Raw genomic sequence first — 24,998 nt, 5'->3', positions numbered from 1 at the left:
AACTGTGAAGTAACTAATGGCTGTGATATGATTAAATGAACAAATCACACCAATAGTTCCTCCACAGTAGCAGCGATGCAACAAGTTGTAAAAACACATCATCAAATCTTGGCGACATAGACGTGTGATTTCAAATTATTCACACGGCTAGATCACCAAAGAAGTGATAACGTGTTAGGAAAAATGAAAAAATAAAATGTTTTGGTTCAAATTGTGATGATAAAGACGTAACGTTCATAGTGAGTACCGTTCGTACTACGTTAAAAAATCGTATGTACCAACAGTACCCCCTATAAATCATTTACTGAACAATGATTGTCGAAAAACCCTAACATCTAATGTGAGATAATTCCGTACTACTTATGAAAAAACAAGTAGGAATGGAAAGATCACACGAAAGATATTAAGAAAGTACGAAACACTTTACTCACCACAAAAATTACAACAAACAAAAAGTTTAAACTCAAAAATGGCGACGTGTTCAATCCGTACTATGAGCAAAACCAGACACATTACGGAAAGAACAAGTCGCATTTTATAAGTTTATTACAAATAAAAATACACAAATGGTCGGGAGAGTGTTTCCAAAACCAAGCACTGAGCACTAACGAATAACAACTGACTTTGAAAACACTTCCCTGCGGCCTTATATACTACTAAGCTTTGGAAAGAGACAAAATGGGGGGCTGAAGTGGTGGGGCGACAGTTGACCCTTTACAGGTAAACTTAAAATTTGCAACAAAACTAATTTCTATAAAATGTGTATTCCAAATTTAAAATACAATAATTCATTAAATGATAAATAATTACAAATAAAGACTTGACGAAAAGATTATATCTCTTTTAATTTGTTTAATCGCTGTATTAAATTTATCTTCCAAATCTGTGTTGCCTATAGTTTTTGAAGCTTGAATCATTTGTCTTAATAATTCTTCTAATCTACGCATACACCTAACAATTGATCCTTCGAAAATTTCCGTCATTTTACACAAATCGCTAAAAGATGAACCATTGCACCAAGAAAATACCACATCCATCAACCCTGGTTTAAATTTTTCAACGTACGCGTCTTCGTCTAATGGCAATCTTGCTTCACTACTTACTTTTGCTATTCTTCTTGCGAGGTCCTGCAAACATATTTCGCTAATCACGATTTCATTCTCTTTTCTCTTGCCAAAAAGGCCAAAACGATAATTTTTTTTACTGAGTCTTAATTTGGTGTAAAAAATTTCTAACCCAAAACAAATCAATTAACTTAATAAATAAAATACTGGAAGAAAGCACTTTAAACATTTGATATAGTATTCTATTTTTATTCTAAGTATCGTATTCCATTTTTAAATCATTATTGCTAGTTTTGTGTTTATTATAACGTACTTTATTTTCTAATTATTTTTTACAAAAATAAAAATATTTTCATTAACACCCTATATCTTAGGGGAGCATTTTGTTACTAAGATGTATTAGATTAATTCTTTTTTGGCCTAAAGAAGCTTTGGTAAAAAATAGCCCTAATTATGACACCCTGTATATTTAAGTTAAAAATTATATTTATCATATTTTTTATTCAAACTAAGCATCGATTTTTAACCTAAGAATCACGCTTTTCATTATAATTTAAAATTTAGTCAAAAAAACCATAGCGAAAACTTTTTAACAAAAAGCAATAAACATGTACAGACGCGTTGAAATAATTTAATTCCACATACTTATTAGAAAGTTAGAAAGAAAAACTGGGAAACAATTCGCCACCACCACGTAAATTTTAATAGTAGATTAACTTTCTAAGGTGATTATCACCTTATCACGCTGTGATGGGAAAAACAAGTGATCAAAATAATATCTTCCAAGAAAATTTTAATATCAAAATATATACAGGGATGTTTCAGGACTCGCGCCCCAGAGAAAACTGCCAAGTAAGATAAGATATCAGAAGCATGAAAAAAATGTTTAAAAAATTCCATCTATATCTAATTCTATTGTTCCAGCTATTAAAAAAGGAAACAAAGAAGCTGTATCTGAATTGTAATCATGTTTTACGTTATTTACGGCTTATATTGACAAAATTTTTGTACCTTTACTGAATAATATGAATATTTTTTGACAGATAATAGGACATTTTTTCCAATACTTTCTTACTTGATATTTTTCTCTAGGACTCGCGTTCTACAATTCTCATTCTAAAACACTGTATGTACTGCGTATATTTTATATAGAGACTTTGCTGATGAATCATTCTACATACATATGAAATAATTTTGTCCAAATAATTTTGTATGATCAAACAAAAACAATTAATTTCAATATTTATCAACATTAATACTTTCAATCTAAATCAAATTTAAATGATTACCAAAAGATTACCAAAATTATATGACACTAGCAAAATTTTAATCTTCCAACAATATTTCAACAATTTTCAATTTCAATATTTATCAACATTAATACTTTGAACAAATAAAATTTTAAACAAAAATTTGTCTTAAGTATGTCCCCGGATTGAAAAAAATCTTTGATTTTACGCTAAAACTGCAAAAAAAAATTTTTTTCTTGTTTTTTGACATTTGACATTTTTTTATGTCTATTTAATGATACTGATGGTCTTGTATATGTTTTTTTATAATTATTTAGTAAAGGTAGAAAAATTTTACCAATAAAAGTCACAAATAACATTAAACAGAGATACAATTTAGGCTACAGCTTCCTTGTTTCTTCTTCTAATAGCTTGTAGCAAAAAAACTTAGAAAAGTATTTTTCCAACAGAAATAAATAGAGTCAAAATGCAAAATTTAAACTCTCATAACTTTGAAATTTTTATAGCCAGAATTTTTAAACATTTTTCCCATGTTCCTGGTATACCTTACATGCCATTTTTCTCTGGGGCGCGAATTCTGACGCACCCTGCATAAATTAAAATGGTGTCTTCTATTTTTTTATGTATTACACTAACAAAAGAGAACAAATTGAACTACTTTTGTTGATCAGTTAATAAAAATGTGACACAAATCTCAACTTGCTAGTATTCATAATCAAAAAAAATTAAATCCCATTTGAATTTTATTTTTATAGCAAAAGAAGTATACTTGAGCTTCAGCCCCTTTATTCAAGTTAAACAGTAAATAAGTAAATAAGCGAATTAATACTAATATTATTTTGACTTTCTAAGCATAATTGCGACCCCCTACTACACGTAAACTACCCTAATTATGGTAATCTTTTAGTACGTTTAAATTCTTAAAAACAATTTTTAAGTAATCTTAAATTTTCACAATTTCAGTGTTTGAAAATTTAAAACTTGTCTTGTCTTGCGATACATAACAAATTTTTGTATGTATTGTACTGATTAAGTGGCAATTTCCATAAATATAATTAGATACAAACGTTAAACTCAAAAAAACTGTTCAAAATAACTTAAATAAAAACGAAATAAATTAATTTGTTTCTTTTTTATATTATTTTTTTTATCTTTCCAAAACACCTGTACAAGTATACGATATTATTTAACATTAAACAAGCCAAAACTGGCTTTTTCGACGAATTATACCCACATGAAAGTATCCCCAAATTAGGTGTTTCTTGGAAAATTCCTGGTGAAAGATTTACAGGCATTAGAAAAGGCATTCCTGTTAAATATTCACTTATGACAACAAATTTGACCGTACCGCCAGGGTGCCTGACTCCTGATGCTAATCCCTGAATCATCATAAAGTGCAAATTTCACATAAAAGAAAAGTAGTTTTGACATCATGTCTCGACCAAACTCAACAAACTTCATAAGCAAAATATTTAAACATACATCAAGACTATTAAATACGTAAAAAACAAACTCAATTTTGTCTAATTCTATCAAAACTTGAGTGCAAAAGTGCAAAATTCCATACTTCTTGTAAATAATTTTTTTTAATGGAGAAAACTCACCTGCATTTGTCTCAAAGGTCCCGACAGTTCCTCGGATAATTTCGGCATTTCGTTGGTTTTTTCATCGCACACAAACGTACTCAATAAGGCACACGCCTGTGCTGGTGACAAGTTTCCAAACACTCCGTTGAATATCATTTCCGTGATAAGCAATTCGTCGGCACTGCAACATTTACAACACATTCAATAATACTTTCGGTCTTTAAAAAATGCCGAAACTATTACCTGCTCAACTCACAAGCCACCCTGCCTTTCAATTGTATTACATCCGTATTAGTGCAATAACCCAGCCTTCTGAGTACTCTTTTACGACACTTCAACTCATCTAGTTGTAAAACCGACTTGGCCTCTAGCAATTTTTGACGAGCTACGGCCAATTCCTCCTTGCATTTGACTTTTTGTTCGTATTTTTCATATTCGGTGTTTAAAAGTGAGTGTTTATGCAAAGGATGATCATACATTCTACAAGTAATCCATAATTTTGATACAAGAATAAATTTCACCTAAGTACTTTTTTTCGAGTTGTTCGATTTTTTTCACGATGTCGACGAAATCCGATTCTGAAATTTTCATGTCATCGATTGGGTTTAAAAGCGGCGGTCCTTCGGGAAATCGCTTTTTTACTTCTTTTATCGATTTGTACACGCCTTTCCTGGTATCTTTCTGTCGCAAATCATTGGGGCAATATAATCGTACGGTTGAAATGTGGGTTATCATTGCTGATTCAACGCTTACTATTTCAACTTCTCCTTTCTGTTAAAATAAGTCCATGAATTTTTGCATAAATATGTAAATCCGGTTTTAAAGTGAAAAGCAACCATCTCTTGTAATTACCTGACCATCCAGACAAGGTTTGGGGATTACTTCTTTATTGTCGGACCCATCCTCAGACATGACGTGCAATAGCAAATCCACCTGAACTTTCGTAGAAGTTTTGGCGGGATTTGCTTTACCGTGTTTGCGGCCAGGTATATTTTCGCTAACTTTCTTGAAATTCACCACAGCTCCCCAGTCATATTCAGTATCACCAACTTTTATCTAAATTTTAATAACGAAACAAAGTTAATTTCTTCACAAAATTCAAATTAGTGTTTGCAAAAATCATTCATTAATCTTTCGAACAGAATATGACTAAACAAGAGAAAACAGTTAATATGCTTCATTATTTATTCCATCATTTTAATATACATCTTTGAAATAAGAATTAACAAGAAAAAAATTATTTATAATTAAGGTAATTAAGTTTGTTAGCAACAACCACAAAGCAATAATGTTTTATTGCTTCAAATATAGAGGAAGCTCCTCATATGCACAGAAAAATAATACTGGATGTGTCAAAACACGCACCCCAGAGAAAAATTTCAAGTAAGATAAAATACCAGGAACATAGAAAAAATGTTAAATTCTATGTGTCAAAAAATTTTGACATTTATTTTTGATATTTGACATTTTTTTATATCTATTTAATGATACTGCCAATCTTGTATGCAGTATGTCCCCGGATTGAGTTTACAAGAGGAGATCTTTGATTTTACGCGAAAACTGCAAAGTAAAAACATTTTTTGCTTCACCTGAAACTGGCAAATCAGTAATTAAAACTAAAAATGTTTAAACAATTCTTTCTGTCTAAAATGTCTCACAAATGAAATAGTTTTGATTATTAAATTTTATTTTAAATATAAGCTTTTCATCAAAACTTTACAAAAAACTGAAAAAAGATAAAATTACAAATACCCATTCAAAAATAATGTTGGTGATCCAAGCATTTAATGTTTTTTTCCCTTTTCATTCAAAGCCTCCAAACTTTGCTTATATTTCAAACATTTTACAATATTTTTTTCATTAAATAAAGAATTTTAAAATACAAAACCTGAATTAATGTCAAATTAATTTAATTTTGTGATTCCTCTCGATTTAAACTTGTTTTTTTTAATCGTCAATAACAAAAATCCTAAGCGTGAAAATTTTATACAGGCTGGATTATAAAAACGCCCCAAGTCATAACTAAATTAAGACAACACTTCTAAGAACAAAGTTCCAATTACAGAAAAAAAAACTTTAAATTATGATAAAGATTTTCTCATTCCGCCTAATTCAGTATTTATTTTTTAAATGAAGAAATATTCAGTTTTAATCTTGTTGTGAGAGATTTTTCGTTACTTGATTCAGCAGTAATGTTTTCTTAATAGTTAATAATAAACGCAATAAATTTTTAAAGAAATTGTTTTAAGAAAAAATGAGTAAAAGAATCAAAATTTTACATGGACGAAAATAAGCAGTAAATAAGCGGTTTTAGATTTTTTAAACAATTAAAGATCCTCAAGTAGATTTACAGCGTATTTACGTATCTTAAATAAGAATATCTCGTGTAATACAGAAACACTATTTTTGATAAAACAATTCTTAGTTTCTTTTTTTATTTTTATTTCAGAGTCCTTCCCGTTGTGTATTTTACGACATTATAAACAGTAAAGATACAAAAATTGGTTCTGGATTGGCGAGGATAAATTTATAATTGCACCATATTTGCGCTACTAATAGCAAACAAGTGTTTGCTTAATTTAATTATATCAATATTTTAGTTATTAAATCTTTTTAAAACCATCAAATGTTAAGGTGATTACGTAAAATTTTATTACTCAAATGTATATTTTAGGCAATATAAAGACAATAGAACCACCAAAAGCATAGAAAATGTATATTTTAGGCAATATAAAGACAATAGAACCACTAAAAGCATAGAAAATTAACTCAATAAAAAATAGTTTACCTTAACCAAACGTCCAGGTTGTAAGAAGGGTATAAGATAATTAGGTTTTGTTAAATACGATCGAAATTGCATCCCCAACTTATCCAATTCTTGCCTAATTGTATAGTACGATGCAATTTGTGGTTCACATTCGATTTGTAAATTATTATACTCCTCCAATTTCTCCTTATATTCTTAAAACAAAAAAATGTCAATTCTTTACCATCCAAAAATTAAAAGTAAAAACTTACTATCGTACAAGCCAGGTATGGCTGTCTGATTTTGAAACTGATAAAATGACCTTTCCAACATATACTCCGGATTAATTTCTTCGACTCGTAGTAAATTTAAAACCATATTATAAGTCAAGTGAAAAGCGGAATTAATTGGATCTGGCAAACCCTTCACAATGTTTCTACCAGCAGCAGGAGGCACCTTTTCATCGACCATCAGGATAACTATACCCTTATCGTCCAAACCTCTTCTCCCAGCACGTCCAGACATCTGGATATACTCTCCAGAAGTAATCTAAAAATTTATCTCCAATTAGAGACTATAAAATTATAAATTTTTAACCAAGTGGGCTGTGATTTGAAATTAAGTTGGCAACATTGAATGAATTATTAAAAATATCTGTATTTAAATAATAATAGGCTAAAAAGCACGAGATTAAATTAAAAAAAAATGTTCAAAATCACAAAAATCAAACAAAATAACAAAAGACTTCATGTAATAACAAAAAATTGACGAAAAAATTTGTTAAAAATATCTGCGCCAGCAATTATACAGACTGACTGTAACTGATTGTGATTTTTATCTTCAAGTCTGGCAACCTTGACCCTCAATTCAAATTCAGAAAAATTAGCGATAATTTAGTATTGCCAATCGATTTTTTGTCTCAAACTTTAATAGTCACCCGGTACAATAATTAACTTCATGTTTGGTAGTCACTTCTAATGTTGCCAACTTAATTTCAATCAGCAGCCACTTTGACCAAAAATTGAATTGCCATGAACCAACCCAGCGATATTCAAGTCCGTCAAATTTTCTCATTCCAGTGAAAAGAACTGTTCTGGCTGGCATATTGAGCCCCATTGCGAAGGTTTCTGTTGCAAATAAAGCCTTGATAAGACCTTCCCCGAACAAAATCTCTATTGTTTCTTTCAAAATAGGAAGCAAACCCCCATGATGTATTCCAATACCTCGACGCAATAAAGGCAACAAATTTTCAACTTGTGGCAAATGCCTATCCTCATCTGTCAAAACATCCATTGCATTATTAAAAACTTCATCAACCAACTGTTTTTCCGCAGCTAAAAAACGCCAATTAATTTCACTCGTAAAACAACTTTAAAATAACTACTTGTATTAAAATCGAGTTTCGTCATTTGCATTGCAAACACTTCGCAATCTTTCTTACTAAAACTAAAGACAATAACTGGAGCAAAATTTCGTTCCATGATCATTTTTATAACTTTAAAAATGTCGGTTTGAGTCGCATCTTTATTTTTTATACCGCCACGTCGACCCCTTTCGTCGCCTTTGGCGGCATCACCGGAATTTTGCAAAACCGCCATGGCAGCATTGTAACTGTCGTCTTTAAAAGTTCCCTAAAAAATGAATAAACAACGAGCCAAAACCACGGTAAATTTTTACAGTTTCGTCCACCACCATGTGTATGCCACTTCCGCCTGCAGGGTAAATAAAGTGTTGTAATGGGGTTGGTCTATAATCGGTGTAGACCACGTGACAGGGTTGGTCGTGCAAATGGGCAACCCATTCTGCGAATTGGCGTGCATTTGGAATCGTCGCTGATAGGAACACAAAATGGACATTATGTGGCAACAAAATAAGAGTTTCTTCCCAAACAACGCCTCTTTCTTTATCACGCATGTAATGGATCTCATCAAAGACAACCCAGCCTACTTCCCGCATTACTTCAGATCCCCGATACAACATATTACGTAAAATCTGTAAATGAATAATGAGTCTCCATTATAAGATAATAAAAATGTACTTACTTCAGTTGTCATAATAAGACAAGAAGCACTGGGATTTATTGTAACATCTCCGGTTATGAGACCAACATCTTTAAACTCATCTAGAAATTCTCTGTATTTCTGATTAGATAGGGCTTTTATTGGAGTGGTGTATATGACGCGTTGCTTGTTCTTTAGCGAGAGTGCTATTGAATATCTGTAAAAAATATGATACTTTTAAATTTTCACAAAGATTAGTCATTGCAAAAAAATTAACGAAGCAATTTCGCAATGAGAAATTTTCTGTCAATAAAGTAAAAAAAAAAACAAAAAAAAACAAAACAAATTGTAGGATAAAGTCAACAAAACTTTATTCTAGACACAAATAAAACAAATACACTTAAATAAAGCTCAAAATTCAAATTATTGCGGTATTTCATTAATTTCCGTTCATTCCCAAACATGAATTAATCGGCAAGTTAAAAACGTTTATGCTATCAATAAAAAATGGAAAAAATCAAAAATCAGAAATAACTTAAAAATAATGTAAAATGTGTTTTTTCGTCGTTGCTATTTCCTTTCCCTATTTACTGTTATTAAAATGACACCCTTTGTCACCTAGAAGCACTAAACGAAGACATTGTACCTACAAAACGCTTGTGGTGTAAAAAAAGTACAAAATTTTCCAAGATAATACAAAATAAGACAAGAATAGTTTTTGTTGCAATGTTATCAAAAATTTGAGTATAAAAAAAATTACATCTTGTAAGAAATATTAAGCAAAAAAATCGCACGAGATCATAAAAAACTGAACAAAAATCGCTAGTCGGAACATAAATTGAGCAAAAAACCTCCCATTGTCATAAAAATCGTTTGTTGTAACAAAAAATGCATCAAAAAAGTACACGATCACCAAATAATATTGAACAGAAAATTGTTCAGTGAAACGAAGTGAGCAAAAAATCGTAAGAAATAAAAAAAAATAAAAAAGCGCTTATCGAAACAAAAAATTCGGCAAAAACTGACCTTAATAAAAAAAATTGTACGTTATAACAAAAAAAAAAGTTTAAAAAACCGAATAATAACAAAACATGAACAAAAAGCGGTAGCCACAACAAAATAATAAGCAAAAAAGCACGAAATCAAAATAAAAGATTTCATGTAGTAACAAAAATTGAGGAAAAAAATTGGAAAGAATTACAAAAAAATAAACAAAAAGCTTGCCGGAAAAAAGTTAAGCAATAAAATAATCCATAATAACAAAAAAATCGGACAAAATCATAAAAAAGGGAACAAAAAAATGCTTGTCCAAACAAAAAATCACTTATGATAATAAAAAACTGCATGTTGTAACATAAAAATGAAAAAAAAAAATCACCTGTAACAAAAAATCGCATGTTGTAAAAAATTGAGCAAAGAATCGTCCATAATAACAAAAAATACATTAGGCGAAATCTTAATAACAGTTAAAATTTTCACTTTTAAAATTTTATTTTGTTTCAAATATTTCGACTTCAACTAAAGAAAAATGTTGCATTCCTCCTACTTCCACCTACTACTTCTTATTCAAACTGTGGTTTATTAAAAAAAAAAATGTATGGACATTGAAGTTTTGCACCAAGATAAATAATTCCCAATAAAAGATTTAATTTATGATCAGAAGTTGATTGCACACTATCAGGAGCCAAATAAAGTGTTAGTAGTGAAAGTATGAAAGAAAAACTAATTTCTCATTACGTATTTTTATTTTAATGTTCAAAAACGATTTATTTATTTATTTATTTAGACTTTGTTGTGAGCGAAGTTTAGCTGACGCTACTCAACGTAACTCAGTACATAACCAAAAACAAAACAAAAAAATAAAAATGAAAAAGAAATTGTGCTAAAAAAAGATTATAAAATATTTAAAGAGGTAATAGTATGGACCAAAATAAACAAAAAAGTTTTAACAAACATGGGTTCGCAAAGAATCGGTTTTGAAGTTATCGAATGTGAAAATTTTTACTACAAAGTATATAATAATAATAATTTGCAACTGGATACAGTTTTGCTTGACAAATACTTGACGTACTCAAGATTATTGAATTGTTGTTATTCAAAAGAGCAAGCTTTAAAAATTAGAGTCAGGATTGCCAACAGATTCATTCATTGTGGATCACTTTGTAAAAGCTTTTCTTTTTTTCTTTGAACAGATTCAAATAAATGTTTCAAAAAACGAATAACTTTCGATATCTCCGAAAACAATACTTTACTACTTTATTAAGAATTTTTTGTTTGTTTTGGTCCATACTATTACCTCCTGAAATACATTTACAATCTTTTTTTAACACCCTGTATAACGTAATAAACAAAAATAAAGAGAAAATCAAGTTAATGTTTTTTTTTGTTTCAGATATCTATTAAACCGTCATAAAAGAAGCAATTTTTTAAGTTTTCCTATCAAAATAGTACGGAAATTATTGCAAAAAGTTACCAAAAATGTGACAAATGTCAGTATTTTTTCATTTTCTTGAGCACAATTTTAAATTATGTATATTAATTATATTTGATTCCCCATATTTTCACTGAACTTAACACTTGCAAGATGTGACAATAAAAAAAATAGTAGTGTAGTAAACAAAAAAACTTACTCTGCAATGACTGTTTTACCAGCCGATGTGTGTGCTGAAACCAACACCGACTGATTATTATCAACACACAATATAGATTCCTTTTGGAAAGAATCTAACGCAAACGGAAACGTTTTCGCTGGTTCCCCTCGGCATGTCTTCAGCGGCGTGTACTCCTGTCCCGGGGGGCACGCAACTTCGTGCGTACACGACTCCATGGACTCGATAACATGAACAACAATTCTATTTTTCAACTCCTCTAAACTACAAATCATGCAATAAGAACAAAGCATTTCCCGACCATTTACATACTTAATGTCTTGTATATCGACTTCTTCCTCAGTTTTGGCCTTTTTCGAAAAAGCCTGAACAGCATCATCATCGTCATGGTCGCGTTTGGACGCTTGTGTTTTACTATAATTACCCAAAAAAGCAAGTTCAGCGTGTGTGTTTGAGGTTATAATGACTGTTTTACCTGTCGGATGATGGTTGGATTTCTGTTGATTCATTTTTAAGTGAAGGTTTTTCCGAATCGGAATCCTCTTCGAAACACTGAAAGAGGTCGTCAATGGAATCTGCCATCACGTTTTAATTTTAAAAACTGCTATTTGTGCCCCTTTTTCGCATTAAAAAAGCACGCGCCAACCTATGTAATCACTTGTTTTTTAGGACCGGCCGAAAATCAGACGAGGGAAAGGCAGTGCAGAGTCCCTAAATATTGGTTGGCAACAGCTTTTGCGCGTAATTTAAATGACAAGACATAAAAATAGAAATTAGCATTGAAACTTAAAATTTATTGTTCTTTTACATATTTTACACCTAAAATGCGTTTCATACACATGCTCGCCCTCTAAGTTTTTGGTTTTCCTTTATTTTATGTTCAAATAAAGAATGCTTCAAAATGTAAAATCAAACAGTAGCAAAAACTCACAATAGCTAATTTTGTAACAAAAAATTCTAGACCTTTAGAAACCTCATAAAAACAAGGACGTTTTTGTTAATTTTAAGAAAATTTTCTTTACAGAAGTAAACAAAAATGAGAATTGTTTTATTTTATAAATCAGCTTAGTTAACTTTTAATACGGCTTGTAAGACATTCCTTTTTCCCTTTTTGATTGTAAAGAATCAATCAAATATGCACAATAGTAAAAAAAAATTAGTTTTTGCATTTGAATTACCCGCTATTGTGTAGTTTGCCACGGAACCGCTTGGACTTGGAGCGCTAAAGTCAGTAGTGCTAAAGACGTTTTTGACTGTTTGAGGTTAAATAATGTGTTGTTTATATTGATAATAGTGATAATCTGATAATAATATTAAAATAAAGTGGTAAATTAATATAAAATACTCCTAGTTTTTGTTTGTTATTTCTGTTATGTTATAACTCGTAGGTATTATTTGGCTGAAGAACAGGTCGCTTTTTGTATTTTTAAATATTTCCTTTTGCTATATTTAGGAAATACTTACAGATTTGATGGCACGTGTTAAGACCTGTGCTGTACCATGCTGTCCAAATACTAGTGAAAACGCCCCTTCAAAAATATTTTTAAGTATACCTAAGGATCGTCGCCTAAAATGGTTCAAAGCAATTGAGTTTACTGAGTGGTATAGACAATGTAGTAGAGCATTATGTATTTGTGAAGATCACTTCAACGTGAGTTTGAAATTAGTATTTTTTTAATGTTTTCAACTTATTTTTCAGTTACCAGAAGATACTGAGAACTGGATATACTACAAAACACTGGGAAACCGTCTTATTACTAAAAAGCATGTCGTACCTCATATGAATCTGAAAGCCAACGTTGTTGCCCCTAGAGAGTCACAATTAAGTGACGAGGACAAGTTCCAAAAAAAAAACGTCCTAAATGAGTTACATGGACGAATAACAATTAGAAGAGAATTTGTTTGGATTCGCAGTAAGCAGAAATGTGATATGAAATTGGAAGAAGAAGAAAAAGCGACCGAAGAGAGCTGAAAAATGAAAACTAGGGAATTTACCAATATTTGGGAAACTTCCTTGAAATTTTATTATTATCACATAGTGAGCGGCAAAATTATAGAATAATCTTATTTATTAAAAATATTTTGTTTTGGAAAAATACTCGAGCAGGTCAATTTTCGTTTTAAAAAATACAAAATTTTTAACTTGATTTAAAATTGTATCTTTGTTTTTAATTGATATTATTTCACTTTTTGGATATTTTTTTTTAAACTATGTAATACATAATATTTTGGTGTTGCCATTTCGACAATTATCTATCGAATTCGCTAAAAAAATGGGAGTTTCCATTTAAAAAAAATGTCGCTGCCGTCAGTACAGTTGGAGACAAAATACTTTGGTCGTCACTTTTCTGACACTTGAATGTAATTCAAGCTTTAACGTTAAAATAAATCACAATTTCAAATTAATGACAACTATTCTATTTCCCTATCAAAAAGATGTACAAACAACTTGTCAACTATGATTGACAGTAGCTAAAAATAAGGCTAACAGTCCTAAAGTATGCTTTACAATTTAATGTCACTCAAGTGACATTGACGACCAAAGTATTTTGTTTCCGACTGTACCCAAAAACTGTAGAATTTTAAAACAAGTTGAAAATTGTGTATAAGGTGTTCTAGCGAGTTGGTAAAGTTCATTATTCAAAGAGATATAAACTTAATTTAATTAGATAYCTAAGATGTGGCCCAAAGAAAATTACAATTGATGATTTCTTTTTAAATTAGTAAAAACTAAGGAAGTATCGAGAGATCAAGATAATTTGTCCTTGTATCCGAAAAGTATGTCCTGTGCGTATGTCTGTGAAACGTCAAATAAAATGACAAGTGAAAAGGTAAAATTCCATGAAAAAAAAGATAACTAAATTTATGATTTACCTTCAAAAAAGAACGGTCTTATTATTATACATCGGCGACTAATTCCAGCCCATTTTGCCGTTTTCGACTTGTCATTTTATTTGACGTTTCACGTGCAGTTAGTTCAAAAACTACCTTTTACTGTCATCATGACTGACTGAATTAAATTTATTTTTATTTGTTGTTAAATTTGTTAATAAAACAATTTATCTGTCAGGAAATTTATTAAGATCTGCTGCCTACCCGTTATTATGCCACAAATCACTATTTTTGAAAGTAAATAAGTCAAAATGACATAATTATGACAAGAGTTAAAAATGAGGTTATTAATATAAAGGCTGTTTTAGAGTTTACATTATGAAAATGACAGTACTGCCCGAAATTTTAATTCCGAACTGTACGTTTTCGGATCCAAAAATGATCACAAATTATTTTGATCTCTCGGTATATGATTTGTATTAATAAGTGTGATTTAAAAAGAATTCTAATGTTTTTATTTAAAAAACTTTAGGTCATACGGTTTTTATATTTAAATTTAAATAAAAAATTGAAGCTTTTGGTGGCAAGTTTGGGGGGGGGGGCTGGTCCCCTCCGCTGGATCCGCCCTTGATCACATACCATGTATGTATTAAAAAAGGAAGCTGTTTAATTTGGATTACAATTTAGTTTAACATTTTCGTATATTTTGCCAACTGTACGTACATTTCTATTAAATATGTATTTTTCAAATGATTGCTGTGAACTATTCTGTTGTGTGCTCTCCTTTCCTGGCGTTCGAAATTCTTTTTTATTTCAACTTTTCCGCTGCTGTCTTAGTTAAATCAAAAAAAAATCAACAAGGAATAAATTTGTAATGGTTTTACTACCATAAATGTACAGTTGGAGACAAAATACTTTAGTCGTCAATGTCACTTGAGTGACATTAAATTGTAAAGCAAACTTTAGGACTGTTAACCTTATTTTTAGCTACTGTCAATCATAGTTGACAAGTTGTATGTACATATTTTTGATAGGAAAATATAATAGCTGTCATTAATTTGAAATTGTCATTCATTTTAACGTTAAAGCTTGAATTACATTAAAGTGTCAGAAAAGTGACGACCAAAGTATTTTGTCTCCAACTTTATTATTAAAAAATCTGTTGTGAACATCACACGACTTTCCTTATCCAACTTATTTGGAAAACATCCTTACGACAATAACTTACGTGTTGGAAATCCGAGTAATAGTAACCCTAACGTTTGCGTTAGTGCCACCTGCCAGATTGCACGCGAAATAAGTAAGATATATTTCATGATTCTAAATAATTTTTATCCCCATGAATTTACTGTATCTTCCAACCGTATAATTTTGCGACCGCTTTACAACCAACTTTTGGTTTTTGCGGCCGAACGGTGTGACCGATTTTCACCAATTGTTTCGTGCTGCGCCCCCTTCCTACACGTAACTTGCATACCAAATTTCAAGTTCTAACTTTTATCGTTCTCGAGATATGCTGTTTGCAGACAGACACACACACACACGACCCAATGGCGCAAACCAATTTTTTTGGTGTCTTGAAGCTATAATTCGTCCAGAAATGTAAAAATTTTGGTAGGTCAAATTTCAGCCGATTTCAATACTTTCCTTATAGGATAAGGAAAGTGAAAAAAGAAACTTGTAAATTTAAGTTCATTACTATTAAATTTTTATTTTTTATATAGGTACATTTTTATGCAAAACAAATAAATGGTTTAGTCTTGGTGGCCTTGGTTGGGAATCCGCTGAGATCTTCTTTCCAGTGTTAAAAAAGAAAACAATGAAATTAAAAAAATCGGTCTTTATTATATGAAATTAAAGCACACTTGGTACATAAATTTCCATCACTAATTTATTCAATGCTAGCTTGCTTTGTAAAAAAAATACGTCATTAATTAACATGATAAATTCATCTGAAAACTGAATTATAATTGCGCCGGTATGAGAAAGAAAAACAAAGTACGATTTCTCATGCCGATGCACTTACTATAACGCAAATGTAAAAAACAAACGATGGCACTTGCAGTGCTTGATAAAGGTATTAAAGAAATCTGGATGAAAATTAAGACTTAAATATTTTATTTTTATAAATTTTTCATCATATTTTTGGTATCAACTGATTGGAAAATACAATGTTTCGTACTTGCACAGTACATAATAAATGCCATAAAAATAAGCATAGAAAAAGAATACTCCTCCAATCATGTCGGATCTTCTCTTGGGGACATCTTTCACCCTATCACATACAAACTAATGACATTCATTCTGGCGTTACGAGCCCTTCTGATATAAGTTTTGTAATGACTCGCCTTTTGAAACAACCCTGAGTGTTGGAAGATGATGCGAAATTTTTGGCCATCGAATTTTCTCACTGGGATCGGCCGAAAATTAAGCATCTTACTATCGTAGCGTCCCACGTTTTTAAATGAATACCAGAAACTACCCTTGAGCATTACAAAATCTTTTAAAAAATATCCGAACTTACAATAGGACTCTTAAAATACAATGGACTGTCAGTACAATGGTGGGACGGCCGTCCCTCGAATTTAATGTTCTGTATCTTACCGAACATAAAGCAGGTACGCTGTCTACAGTCTATCGTGCGCTACTTCGCACGCTTAGATGCTTATTTAATTATCACAATGCAGACTGACCGCAATCAGTCCACCTCAACACATACAAAAAAAAAAGAAAAAAAAAATTAGAAAACAATCTCCAAAAGACTAACACTAGGCCGGAGACGCCAGAACTGCTTCAAGACATCCTGGGTATTCGTATACCCAGATGACACCTTGACACAGTCGACTGATTTAAACAGACAACTGGGTTAACACCCACGCAAGATAAACAAAAAAATATTCTGATAAAACCAATGACAAAAAAAAATTTGCTTGAAAAGTATAACAAACACGCGTGCGCCTCCTGCGCATGCACTTTTTCTCTTTTTTTTTCCTTATTTTGTAAAAAAATATTGGAGATGCTTGCGCAACGTCTTCAACCGCTTGGACTGGGAATGGCGGGGGCCGGAGTGGGCAACAAGAACTGGCAGGATCGACCCTTGATCCGCCTCTGCATTAAGTTGCTCTCGCTAGGCGGACTCAAGCCAAACACCTGCAACAAACGAAATTTCTTAAAACGAAGTCAAAGCGAGCATTAAAATTAGCAAATTCAAACCCTGACATAATTTTCAATATCAATTTCATTTCTTTTTTGTATTAATCTTTAGTTTTTTTTTTTTTAAGTAAAGTCTGAAATCACATCTGTAGTCTAAATTGGCAACAGTTTTAGAACGCTAACTTTTCTGTCAGTATCAAAGACGCAACTAAACAAGATCACTTGAAGGATAAATTTGATTTGTCCATAATATTTTGAAAAACGTATTGGCAACACTGAATTATTGATAATCCTTATAATTTGTTATATCAGAATATTTCAGGTGACGGCTAAATCAGCAGTCGCCAGTCTTTAATGAATGACAATTGCCTATAAAAATTTGACATTTGAATTTGGCAAGGTTGCCAAACTAAAATTTTAAATTTGACACCAAGTTGGGGTAAACAAACACAATCATTTACAGTCACCCGGTACTATTTTTACACTGGGAGAAGACATGCGACAAATATAGAACGTACCGCATTAAGAATGTGACACTTTCTATCTCCTTTTAGCTAACCAGAATAACAAAGACAAGGCTTGTTCGTTAAGTCTTTTTCATATTAATGTGCATCAAGAAGGTTGAAGAAGTCTAAATAAACCTTTAATTTAAAGGCCAATTTACACAAAAAGTGTCATTAATTTCATTCAGAACAAATTTAATCACATCAATAATGACAAAAATCTTTATTTACTATCTTATGTTAATTACGTTGTTAATTTTAATTATTTTTTGTTACATGGGGTACACATAAGGTACACATTTATTTGAAAAAATAATTATTAGGGAAGACTGAGCTTAGGATTGTTTGAATTTTCATGGCATGGTTGCCACCTTAAAATGATCCCTTTCAACGAGTACTTCGATGCACAGTAATATGAAAACAAGTTTTCAAATGTTTCTTCGTAGAGACGTTGCTGCCAACATTTGAAATAAGAAAGTCGGAAGCGCATATCAGCTATCATAAAGAGAAGTATTAAGAAAAATCTTCACAAATTTGGTTGTTAATTCCTGAAAAATGTTTGCAGTTTTATTTGCTGTACGTCGTAGATTGGATCTTACTCCAAAAGTTTCATGGCAAATCGAGATAAGTTGATGAAATGTAGTCTGTGACATAAAAATGTAAAACGGGCCTTAGGCAACTAACCTCACTTTAGGTTTTTGTAATTTTTATCCTGACAACTAGAGAAAAAATGACAACACATCAAAATAATTGATTGAACTTATATAAAAACACGTATTGTTTTGAAAAATCGACACCAAAAATAAATTGTCATTAAAACTTTCAAATTTTAGTTCCAAACGTCAATCATAATGACGATAAAGCCTGACATTGACATTTTATGAACTGACATAAATTTGAATTTAAATAACAATAATTGACTATAAAATTGACATTTGAATTCGATAGTCAATGTTGACAAAATAAAGATTTCAAATTTGTTGCCAAACTGCCGACAAAAAACACAATCATGACAGTCTTTCGGAACTTTCCGATCGAAGTGTCCCATGACTTTGAAATAAAGTTGCTAACGTAACTCTCAAATTCAAACGTCACACTTTAATAGTCAACTCTCATTCACATCCGTTGGCATGGCCGTCACTTGACACAATCTGATATCACCTCTAATACGGTGTTGCCAACTTAATTTAATTTTAAAAGTCATAAGTCACTTTGATCTGAAATTTACTGAAAGAATGGTAAAATGTTAACTTGTAACATAGGAGTAACTAAATTTAAAACAGACACTTTACGTAGATTTAGACACAGAATTGTTTTCTTGGTTTAGTGTTTACTATGAATATGTAATTTTTGGACTAATATTTTTACTTTATGATTTGAATATCTTTGTAAAAACTCACTTTTGTGTGGTAAGGCGCCGCATTCTCGTCAATCGGATACACGTTCGGCCTCTCCAGGTAGTCCAGCTTCATACTGAAGTGTTGCTGCACCACCCTGTTCACAGCCATAGCGCTCTCCGCGAACTGTGATAGCTCCCTCGCGGAATTGTTCTTCTTGATGACTGCGGGCGTAGTCAAAGTCGCCGATTCGCTTGCGCATTTCAACCAAGGATGTTGGAGCACTTCCTCGGCTCTGATGCGTTCGCTGGCGTTTTTCACCAGCAAGGATGAAATCAGATCCTTTGCCTCGTCCGATATGTTTGCCCATTCAGCCTCAGGGAAGTCGTATCGGCCCTCTTGAATACTGTGGAAGAGTAGATCCTGGCAAGCATTGCAGTTGTCACCTCGTTCCCAGCCGCAGTCACGGCCGCACTTGCCGTAAAATGGCGGATAACCGCACAAAAGGATGTAAGTTATGACGCCGAGCGACCATAAATCGCAGCGTTTATCGTACGCGACAGAGTCCGACTCGCCGATGAAGGCTTCCACAACTTCGGGGGCCATGAATTCGGCGCTGCCCACCTGTGTATTTCAACGATATTTATTTAAAACAATGTTTTTTTGTTCAAAACATACCGGAGTCAATAGTTGTGGAGTGGCCAGCGGACTCGAAACGCTGGTTTGGAAGCGTATACCGGATCCCAAATCCAAATCACAAATCTTAATTGGACATATAGTATCCTTATTCACACACAAGATGTTTTCAGGTTTGAGATCACGATGGGCTATGCCTTTGGCATGCATGAATTGCAACGCTGAAGCTACTTCTCGAACGATTTCAGCTGCTGCAGCTTCGCTGAAATATCTATTCTCCTGAATCCTCCTCAACAGCTGGCCTCCATTTATCTGGAATTAGCAATGGGTTAAATTCAATAAACAAATTCAGTGATAAACAAGCTACAATTATACAACTTTATGACTTGACAGTCCTCGTTTTAGAACAAAACTTCCACATTTTTTAATAGAGCTACTAGTCACACAATGTTTACAAGATTTTAAAATTAAGATAAAAAAGTACGGTTTTCCTTCTCCATTTTTTATTCGTTACTTCTAGTTTCACTTGTCCTAATCTGAACAACAATTTTTAAAGTGGTTTTTAAAGTGTTTGACTTTTGTTACAACCTTCGATTTTACAGCCTCGTGGAGAGAACTCTATTTAATTGCTGATTTTCTCGTGGATGCTTCGATTTTCTTTTCTTTACTTTTTTGTTTGTTTAATAAGAAACCCGGTAGAGTTTAAGTCTCCCAATCAAAAATGCTTTATAGCTAGATAGTTATACAGGGTGATTTTTTAAAAACGGCAGACGTGTAGAAATTTTTCTTATGGCCCGATTTCAAAAATTTAAAAAGTAAATTACATGGCTTTTAATAGTAATAATAATGTATAGCTGACAATTTTAGAATTTTTCTAAATATCAGTATATTTTTCTAATTTTAAATAGACACCACATTTTTTTCATAATTTGTAAGATATTAGTTTTCTCGGTACAGACACGTGCAATATGTTCTACTTTTACTAAAAATTATTGCGAAAAAATTAATAAAAGTTAACAAAATCTAGTTGCACGGTGTCAATATAAAATTGACGTTAACAATAATCTTATTAAGAGTAAACAAAATAAATAATAAAACACTTAAGGCCGGTTTTTCAATCGTTGGTTAACCTCTAGTTAGTAGGTTTTTATGGAAATTTTTGCAATTTATCCAATCAAAATGCTGCATTTTTAGTTTAACTTTAACTTAACTTTAACTTTAATTTTTAGTTTAACCAACGATTGACAAACCGGCCCTTAATTAGATGTTTTTCTAATTTTTTATAGATAATTATTGTCATTTCTTATTAAAAATTTGAAAAAAATATCGGTATATTTTCTTTCATTGGTGCTTTTTGACATTACAATAATGGCATTGCTATATTTGACACCTTGCATTTTGTTGACTTTTATTTTTTTTTAAACTTTGATAATTTTTTAAAACAATTTCTAGTAAAAGTGAAACATCGGACATGTCTGCACCAAGAAAACTAATTAATACCTTCCAAATTATGAAGAAAAATACAAGTTAAAATTAGAAAGTAGAATATAGCCCAAAATATACGACACTTAAAAAAAGGCTAAAATTTTAAATAAAAATTCTACAGTACATGCCTGTTGTTTTTAAAAATCACCCTGCATATAAAGTATAAATGTGTGTAAGTTTTCTAATTTAAAAAGTTCTATCATTACTTTTTTGTACATAGTTCGTTCAAGCAATTTAATGAAAAAGTTTTTTACTTTTGTAAACATTAAAAAAAAGTTAGAAGAAAATCTTTTAAGTCGTTCTTAAATTGTTATTGTTTTAAAAGTTACATTTCATACCTTCTCAAAAACCAAATAAAACTTTTCTTCATCCTCGAAAAACTCAGTGAGCTGAATGATATTGGGGTGGCCTTGGCAATGATGGAAAGTTTCGACTTCTCTAAACACGCGAGCCCTGGCATGGCCCGGTACTTTATCGATGATTTTGACTGCATATTCTTGATCGGTGTAAATATTAATACAGGTCTGAACACTGGCATAGGCCCCCTCACCCAAGATTTCGCCAGAGAGTTTGTACAAATCTATAACAAAAACCGTTAAATTACAAAAAAGCCAAATATTATGAACAATAAAAAAAGTTCTTTCAAGGTAATTTTCCACAATTTTTATCAAATTTACAAAATATTTGCAAAGTGATAAAGTGACTTACTAAAGAAATTAGTGCGTGAACATTTGATGCTCTGACGTACATTTAAGACTGCTTATGAAGCAATTATTTATCAAATCAACAGAATACGGAATTTGTTGTGATTGCAAAATTTATCAAGTCCAGTTTACTGGTTATTGTGATGATTAGAAAATGGAGTTAATAAATAGATCCGCTTAATAAGAGGTAAACAATCTCAAATGTCAAATAACACCCGGCGGGATTTTTTGAAGGTTGTTAAATGCTTTTGTAAACAAATAAGTTATCTACGCTTTTTCCATTTTCTACATCATTTTAGTACTAATTCTAGTTCATCTATCATAAATCTCAAATCAAGTTACGATCCAAGTTTGTTTCACAACAATAGTCGCTAAAATTATCTACAATACGCTTTGCTGGCAACGGCCCCCAACCAACAACAAATAACACCTCTTGTTTACCTTCGTACATCACGTGGCAAATGTAACTTTTGTGTACTCAGCAATAAACAACTGCGGTTAGAAACTTGATTGAGAAAAAATGACATTTTTCATGTTTCATCGCCCCAACTTACATATTTCTAACAACAGTGACTATGCAACAAGGAAATAATAAAAGATTCATAAAAACACCCGTTCGCTCACCGACCTCATTAACATTTCCCCGTTTGATTATTCAAGGCCTATATTATTTCCAGTTGGCGATTGTGATGCTTCAGCAACAACGTGAGTTAAGTAAAAAAAAAATACTGTGATTAATTTTTGAATGCTTGCCTTGGAAACACGATGAAACTAGCGACGAGCCGGTGCGTTTCTTCTTGCGGCGTTTCCTCTTGGCCTCCTCCTTGCGATGGGCTAGTTCTTTGGCTCGGGCATCGGCGTCCATCTGGTCGCCACTATCAGAGGCGGAACCTCCACCGCCCCTGCAGCCCCCGATCCTGTCGCCATTGGTAACGTCGCCATTGCATTCTGAAACAAATCGCATTCATTATTTTCAGGTTTCGAGATGCAGTTGAATTATTGAATAAGTCAGCGGGCCTGTTATAACGGAGGCCTCACCTAGGACGTCGACCCGTTGCGACACTTCTCAATCTTGTACAGAAAAATATCAAGAAACAGGACAATTTAATTTTTGAAATCGAAAACAACCACATTCCGGAAATTTATAAACAAAAACATTGAACTAAGCTATTTTTCGACAAATTTAGAAACATGCTGGCATACGGCCAACTTCTGCACGTAGATACAAGCTTTTTACACGTGATTTGACGATTAAACAAACATACATCTCGTTTATTGAATAGTTAATAACCAAAAATGGAATTGACGTCATAAAAACAATATTTTATTTGCATTTGAATGTATTGTAATATACGAGTCAACTCTTTTGATAGCCTCAGCATGTATCGTCATCATCGAGGCAACTTTCTATTTAGTGTGGGAGCCATGAATACATACATACACTACACCAACCTAAAACCTGCTTCAATTAATTTTAGATTAACAGAAAGTGGAACAAGACTCAAGGGTTTACTTCCCGGTGTTGGGTTAATCTTAAATACGACGATAAGGTGACAAATACTCTACTTAAAGAACATGAATTCATTAAAAGTTCACCAACAACAAGAAGTTTCTTTTACTGCTAAGCATATGTTTGATTTTGTGAAAATTGTAAGTGTACTCGTACCTTTTATGTAAAATAATATGCAAGAAAACAATGTTTTAATTGGGTTCAATCAGATGTTTCTGTCTAGATGAAAAGTTAGTTGTTTTTTAAGTTTTTTCCAAGTTGGACTAATTAATAAAATCAAACATTATTGTAATCATAATTTTACATGTGGACGAGAAGAATACGGAAAAAATTTAAAAATATAGTAGTTGAATACAATAAAGTTGAGTAAATAAAGCAACATACAAAGAAACTTTAAAAAAAGTAAGGAAATAGTTATTTTTGTTACAAGTGCCGAAAATACAGTTTTTAGGTACGTGTCACAAACAACATTTTTCTGTTAAAGTTCCCAAAAAACGAATTCACACCTCATATTAACTAAAAAAAATTCGCCACCATAGTAACCAAATTGAGATTTTCATCCGGCAAAACTGTATTTTGGGAATTGATTACCTAAAATAACCATTTTAGGTATCTACTATTTTAATGAGTCCTGAAAAGACTCATTTTAGAGGCTCAAATGAGTCCCTAAAACAGCTATTTTTGAGAAGGTGTACAAAAATGTATAAATAAATAGAAAATTAAATAAAACTTTAAAAAACGATTCAAACTGGCAGATGAAATTCCAATTTTTTAGTCTTTTAATAATAATTTGTGTGTAACAAGAAAAATACATATAAAAGAAGTATTATATTTATTATTTTTCTGTAATTTTTAGTTCCCGTATCTTAATTCAAAAAAAAAAAATAATAATTTTCGTTAAATTAATTTACACCGAATGCTGCCTATATTCAGTTAATTCATCATCATATTCGTTAAGTTTTGGTTCGATTTTATGCAACTTTCAACTTGATTTTGCTATTTTGCAGTGCGTGTTCAAAAAATATAGCTCAATTGGACATTTTCCAGATTAAGTCAAGACGAACGAAGCACATTGTAAAAAAATATAGCATAGGTCAACTTAAAAATCCCATAAATAAAATTTTGGTAGACCACAAAGCCTTAAAAAACAATATTTCTCCTAATTTAGGAAAAAAATATATTACGTATTCGTTGTATAAGCAGTGTATATCATTATGAACTTTTAAAATTAGCAATTAAATTTTGAATTACTTTATGACATAACTCATTTCTTAAAGTCGATTTCTTAAATTTGTTACATATGATAAATATTACACATAACCACAATTTTTTATACGCCTAAAATGACAAATACTTCGATAATACGAGTACAATAACTTCGAGTCCCATAATAATTTTTTTGCCCCCTATTGTAATCTATTAACAGACAATAATTAATTATTATTATATACCAGGTGAATAAAAAGTATGGAACCAAATGTTTTTTGCTTAAACTATTTATTTTTTGAAAAAACTAATTGATGAGTGATAAAGTCTATATGTTTTAACAAGAATATAATTTTTCAAAATTTCCTTTTGTATTT

General features: G+C 31.5%; 3 protein-coding genes across 8 annotated transcripts in view; 1 reads left to right on the top strand and 2 right to left on the bottom strand.

Moving 5' to 3' along the window:
• Positions 1–396: 396 nt before the first annotated feature.
• LOC123008510 (exosome RNA helicase MTR4) lies at positions 397–11,957 on the bottom strand. Its single transcript, XM_044404349.1, has 14 exons — positions 11,731–11,957; positions 11,568–11,669; positions 11,277–11,519; positions 8,689–8,863; positions 8,324–8,638; positions 8,031–8,277; positions 7,688–7,980; positions 6,919–7,195; positions 6,689–6,861; positions 4,753–4,956; positions 4,430–4,671; positions 4,144–4,380; positions 3,919–4,081; positions 397–1,127 (listed from the first exon to the last, which is right to left on the bottom strand). The coding sequence occupies exons 1-14, from the start codon at positions 11,835–11,837 to the stop codon at positions 807–809; spliced, it is 3,099 nt and encodes a 1,032-aa protein (XP_044260284.1). The 5' UTR covers positions 11,838–11,957; the 3' UTR covers positions 397–806.
• Positions 11,958–12,467: 510 nt separating this feature from the next.
• On the top strand, positions 12,468–13,375 carry LOC123008518. Of its 4 annotated transcripts, XR_006412964.1 has the most exons (4): positions 12,501–12,581; positions 12,644–12,665; positions 12,722–12,906; positions 12,955–13,375. XR_006412964.1 is itself a non-coding variant. In XM_044404360.1 (2 exons), the coding sequence occupies exons 1-2, from the start codon at positions 12,727–12,729 to the stop codon at positions 13,225–13,227; spliced, it is 453 nt and encodes a 150-aa protein (XP_044260295.1). In that variant the 5' UTR covers positions 12,468–12,726; the 3' UTR covers positions 13,228–13,375. The 4 variants fall into 4 exon arrangements, 1 of the variants encoding a protein (XP_044260295.1); XR_006412962.1 differs by having other exon boundaries at positions 12,471–12,665; XR_006412963.1 differs by having other exon boundaries at positions 12,483–12,581; positions 12,644–12,906.
• A 2,537-nt stretch (positions 13,376–15,912) lies between these two features.
• The window catches only part of LOC123008847 (MAP kinase-interacting serine/threonine-protein kinase 1-like), a 23,491-nt gene continuing 14,405 nt past the window's right edge, over positions 15,913–24,998 (bottom strand). For all 3 annotated transcript variants that reach the window (XM_044404883.1, XM_044404875.1, XM_044404892.1), the window contains 5 exons: positions 22,659–22,853; positions 21,540–21,781; positions 19,759–20,028; positions 19,144–19,704; positions 15,913–17,237 (listed from right to left, as the gene is read on the bottom strand). In XM_044404883.1, coding sequence (XP_044260818.1) covers positions 17,121–17,237; positions 19,144–19,704; positions 19,759–20,028; positions 21,540–21,781; positions 22,659–22,853 — 1,385 coding nt within the window. In that variant the 3' untranslated portion in view covers positions 15,913–17,120. The remainder of the gene's footprint in view (positions 17,238–19,143; positions 19,705–19,758; positions 20,029–21,539; positions 21,782–22,658; positions 22,854–24,998) is intronic.

This window comes from Tribolium madens, unplaced genomic scaffold, assembly GCF_015345945.1.
Source record: "Tribolium madens isolate multiple individuals breed KSU strain unplaced genomic scaffold, Tmad_KSU_1.1 Scaffold_19;HRSCAF=116;Tcas5.2_LG9, whole genome shotgun sequence".
Lineage (NCBI taxonomy): Eukaryota > Metazoa > Arthropoda > Insecta > Coleoptera > Tenebrionidae > Tribolium > Tribolium madens.
Note: the sequence above shows the minus strand (reverse complement) of the source record. Positions and strands in the feature narration are given on the sequence as shown.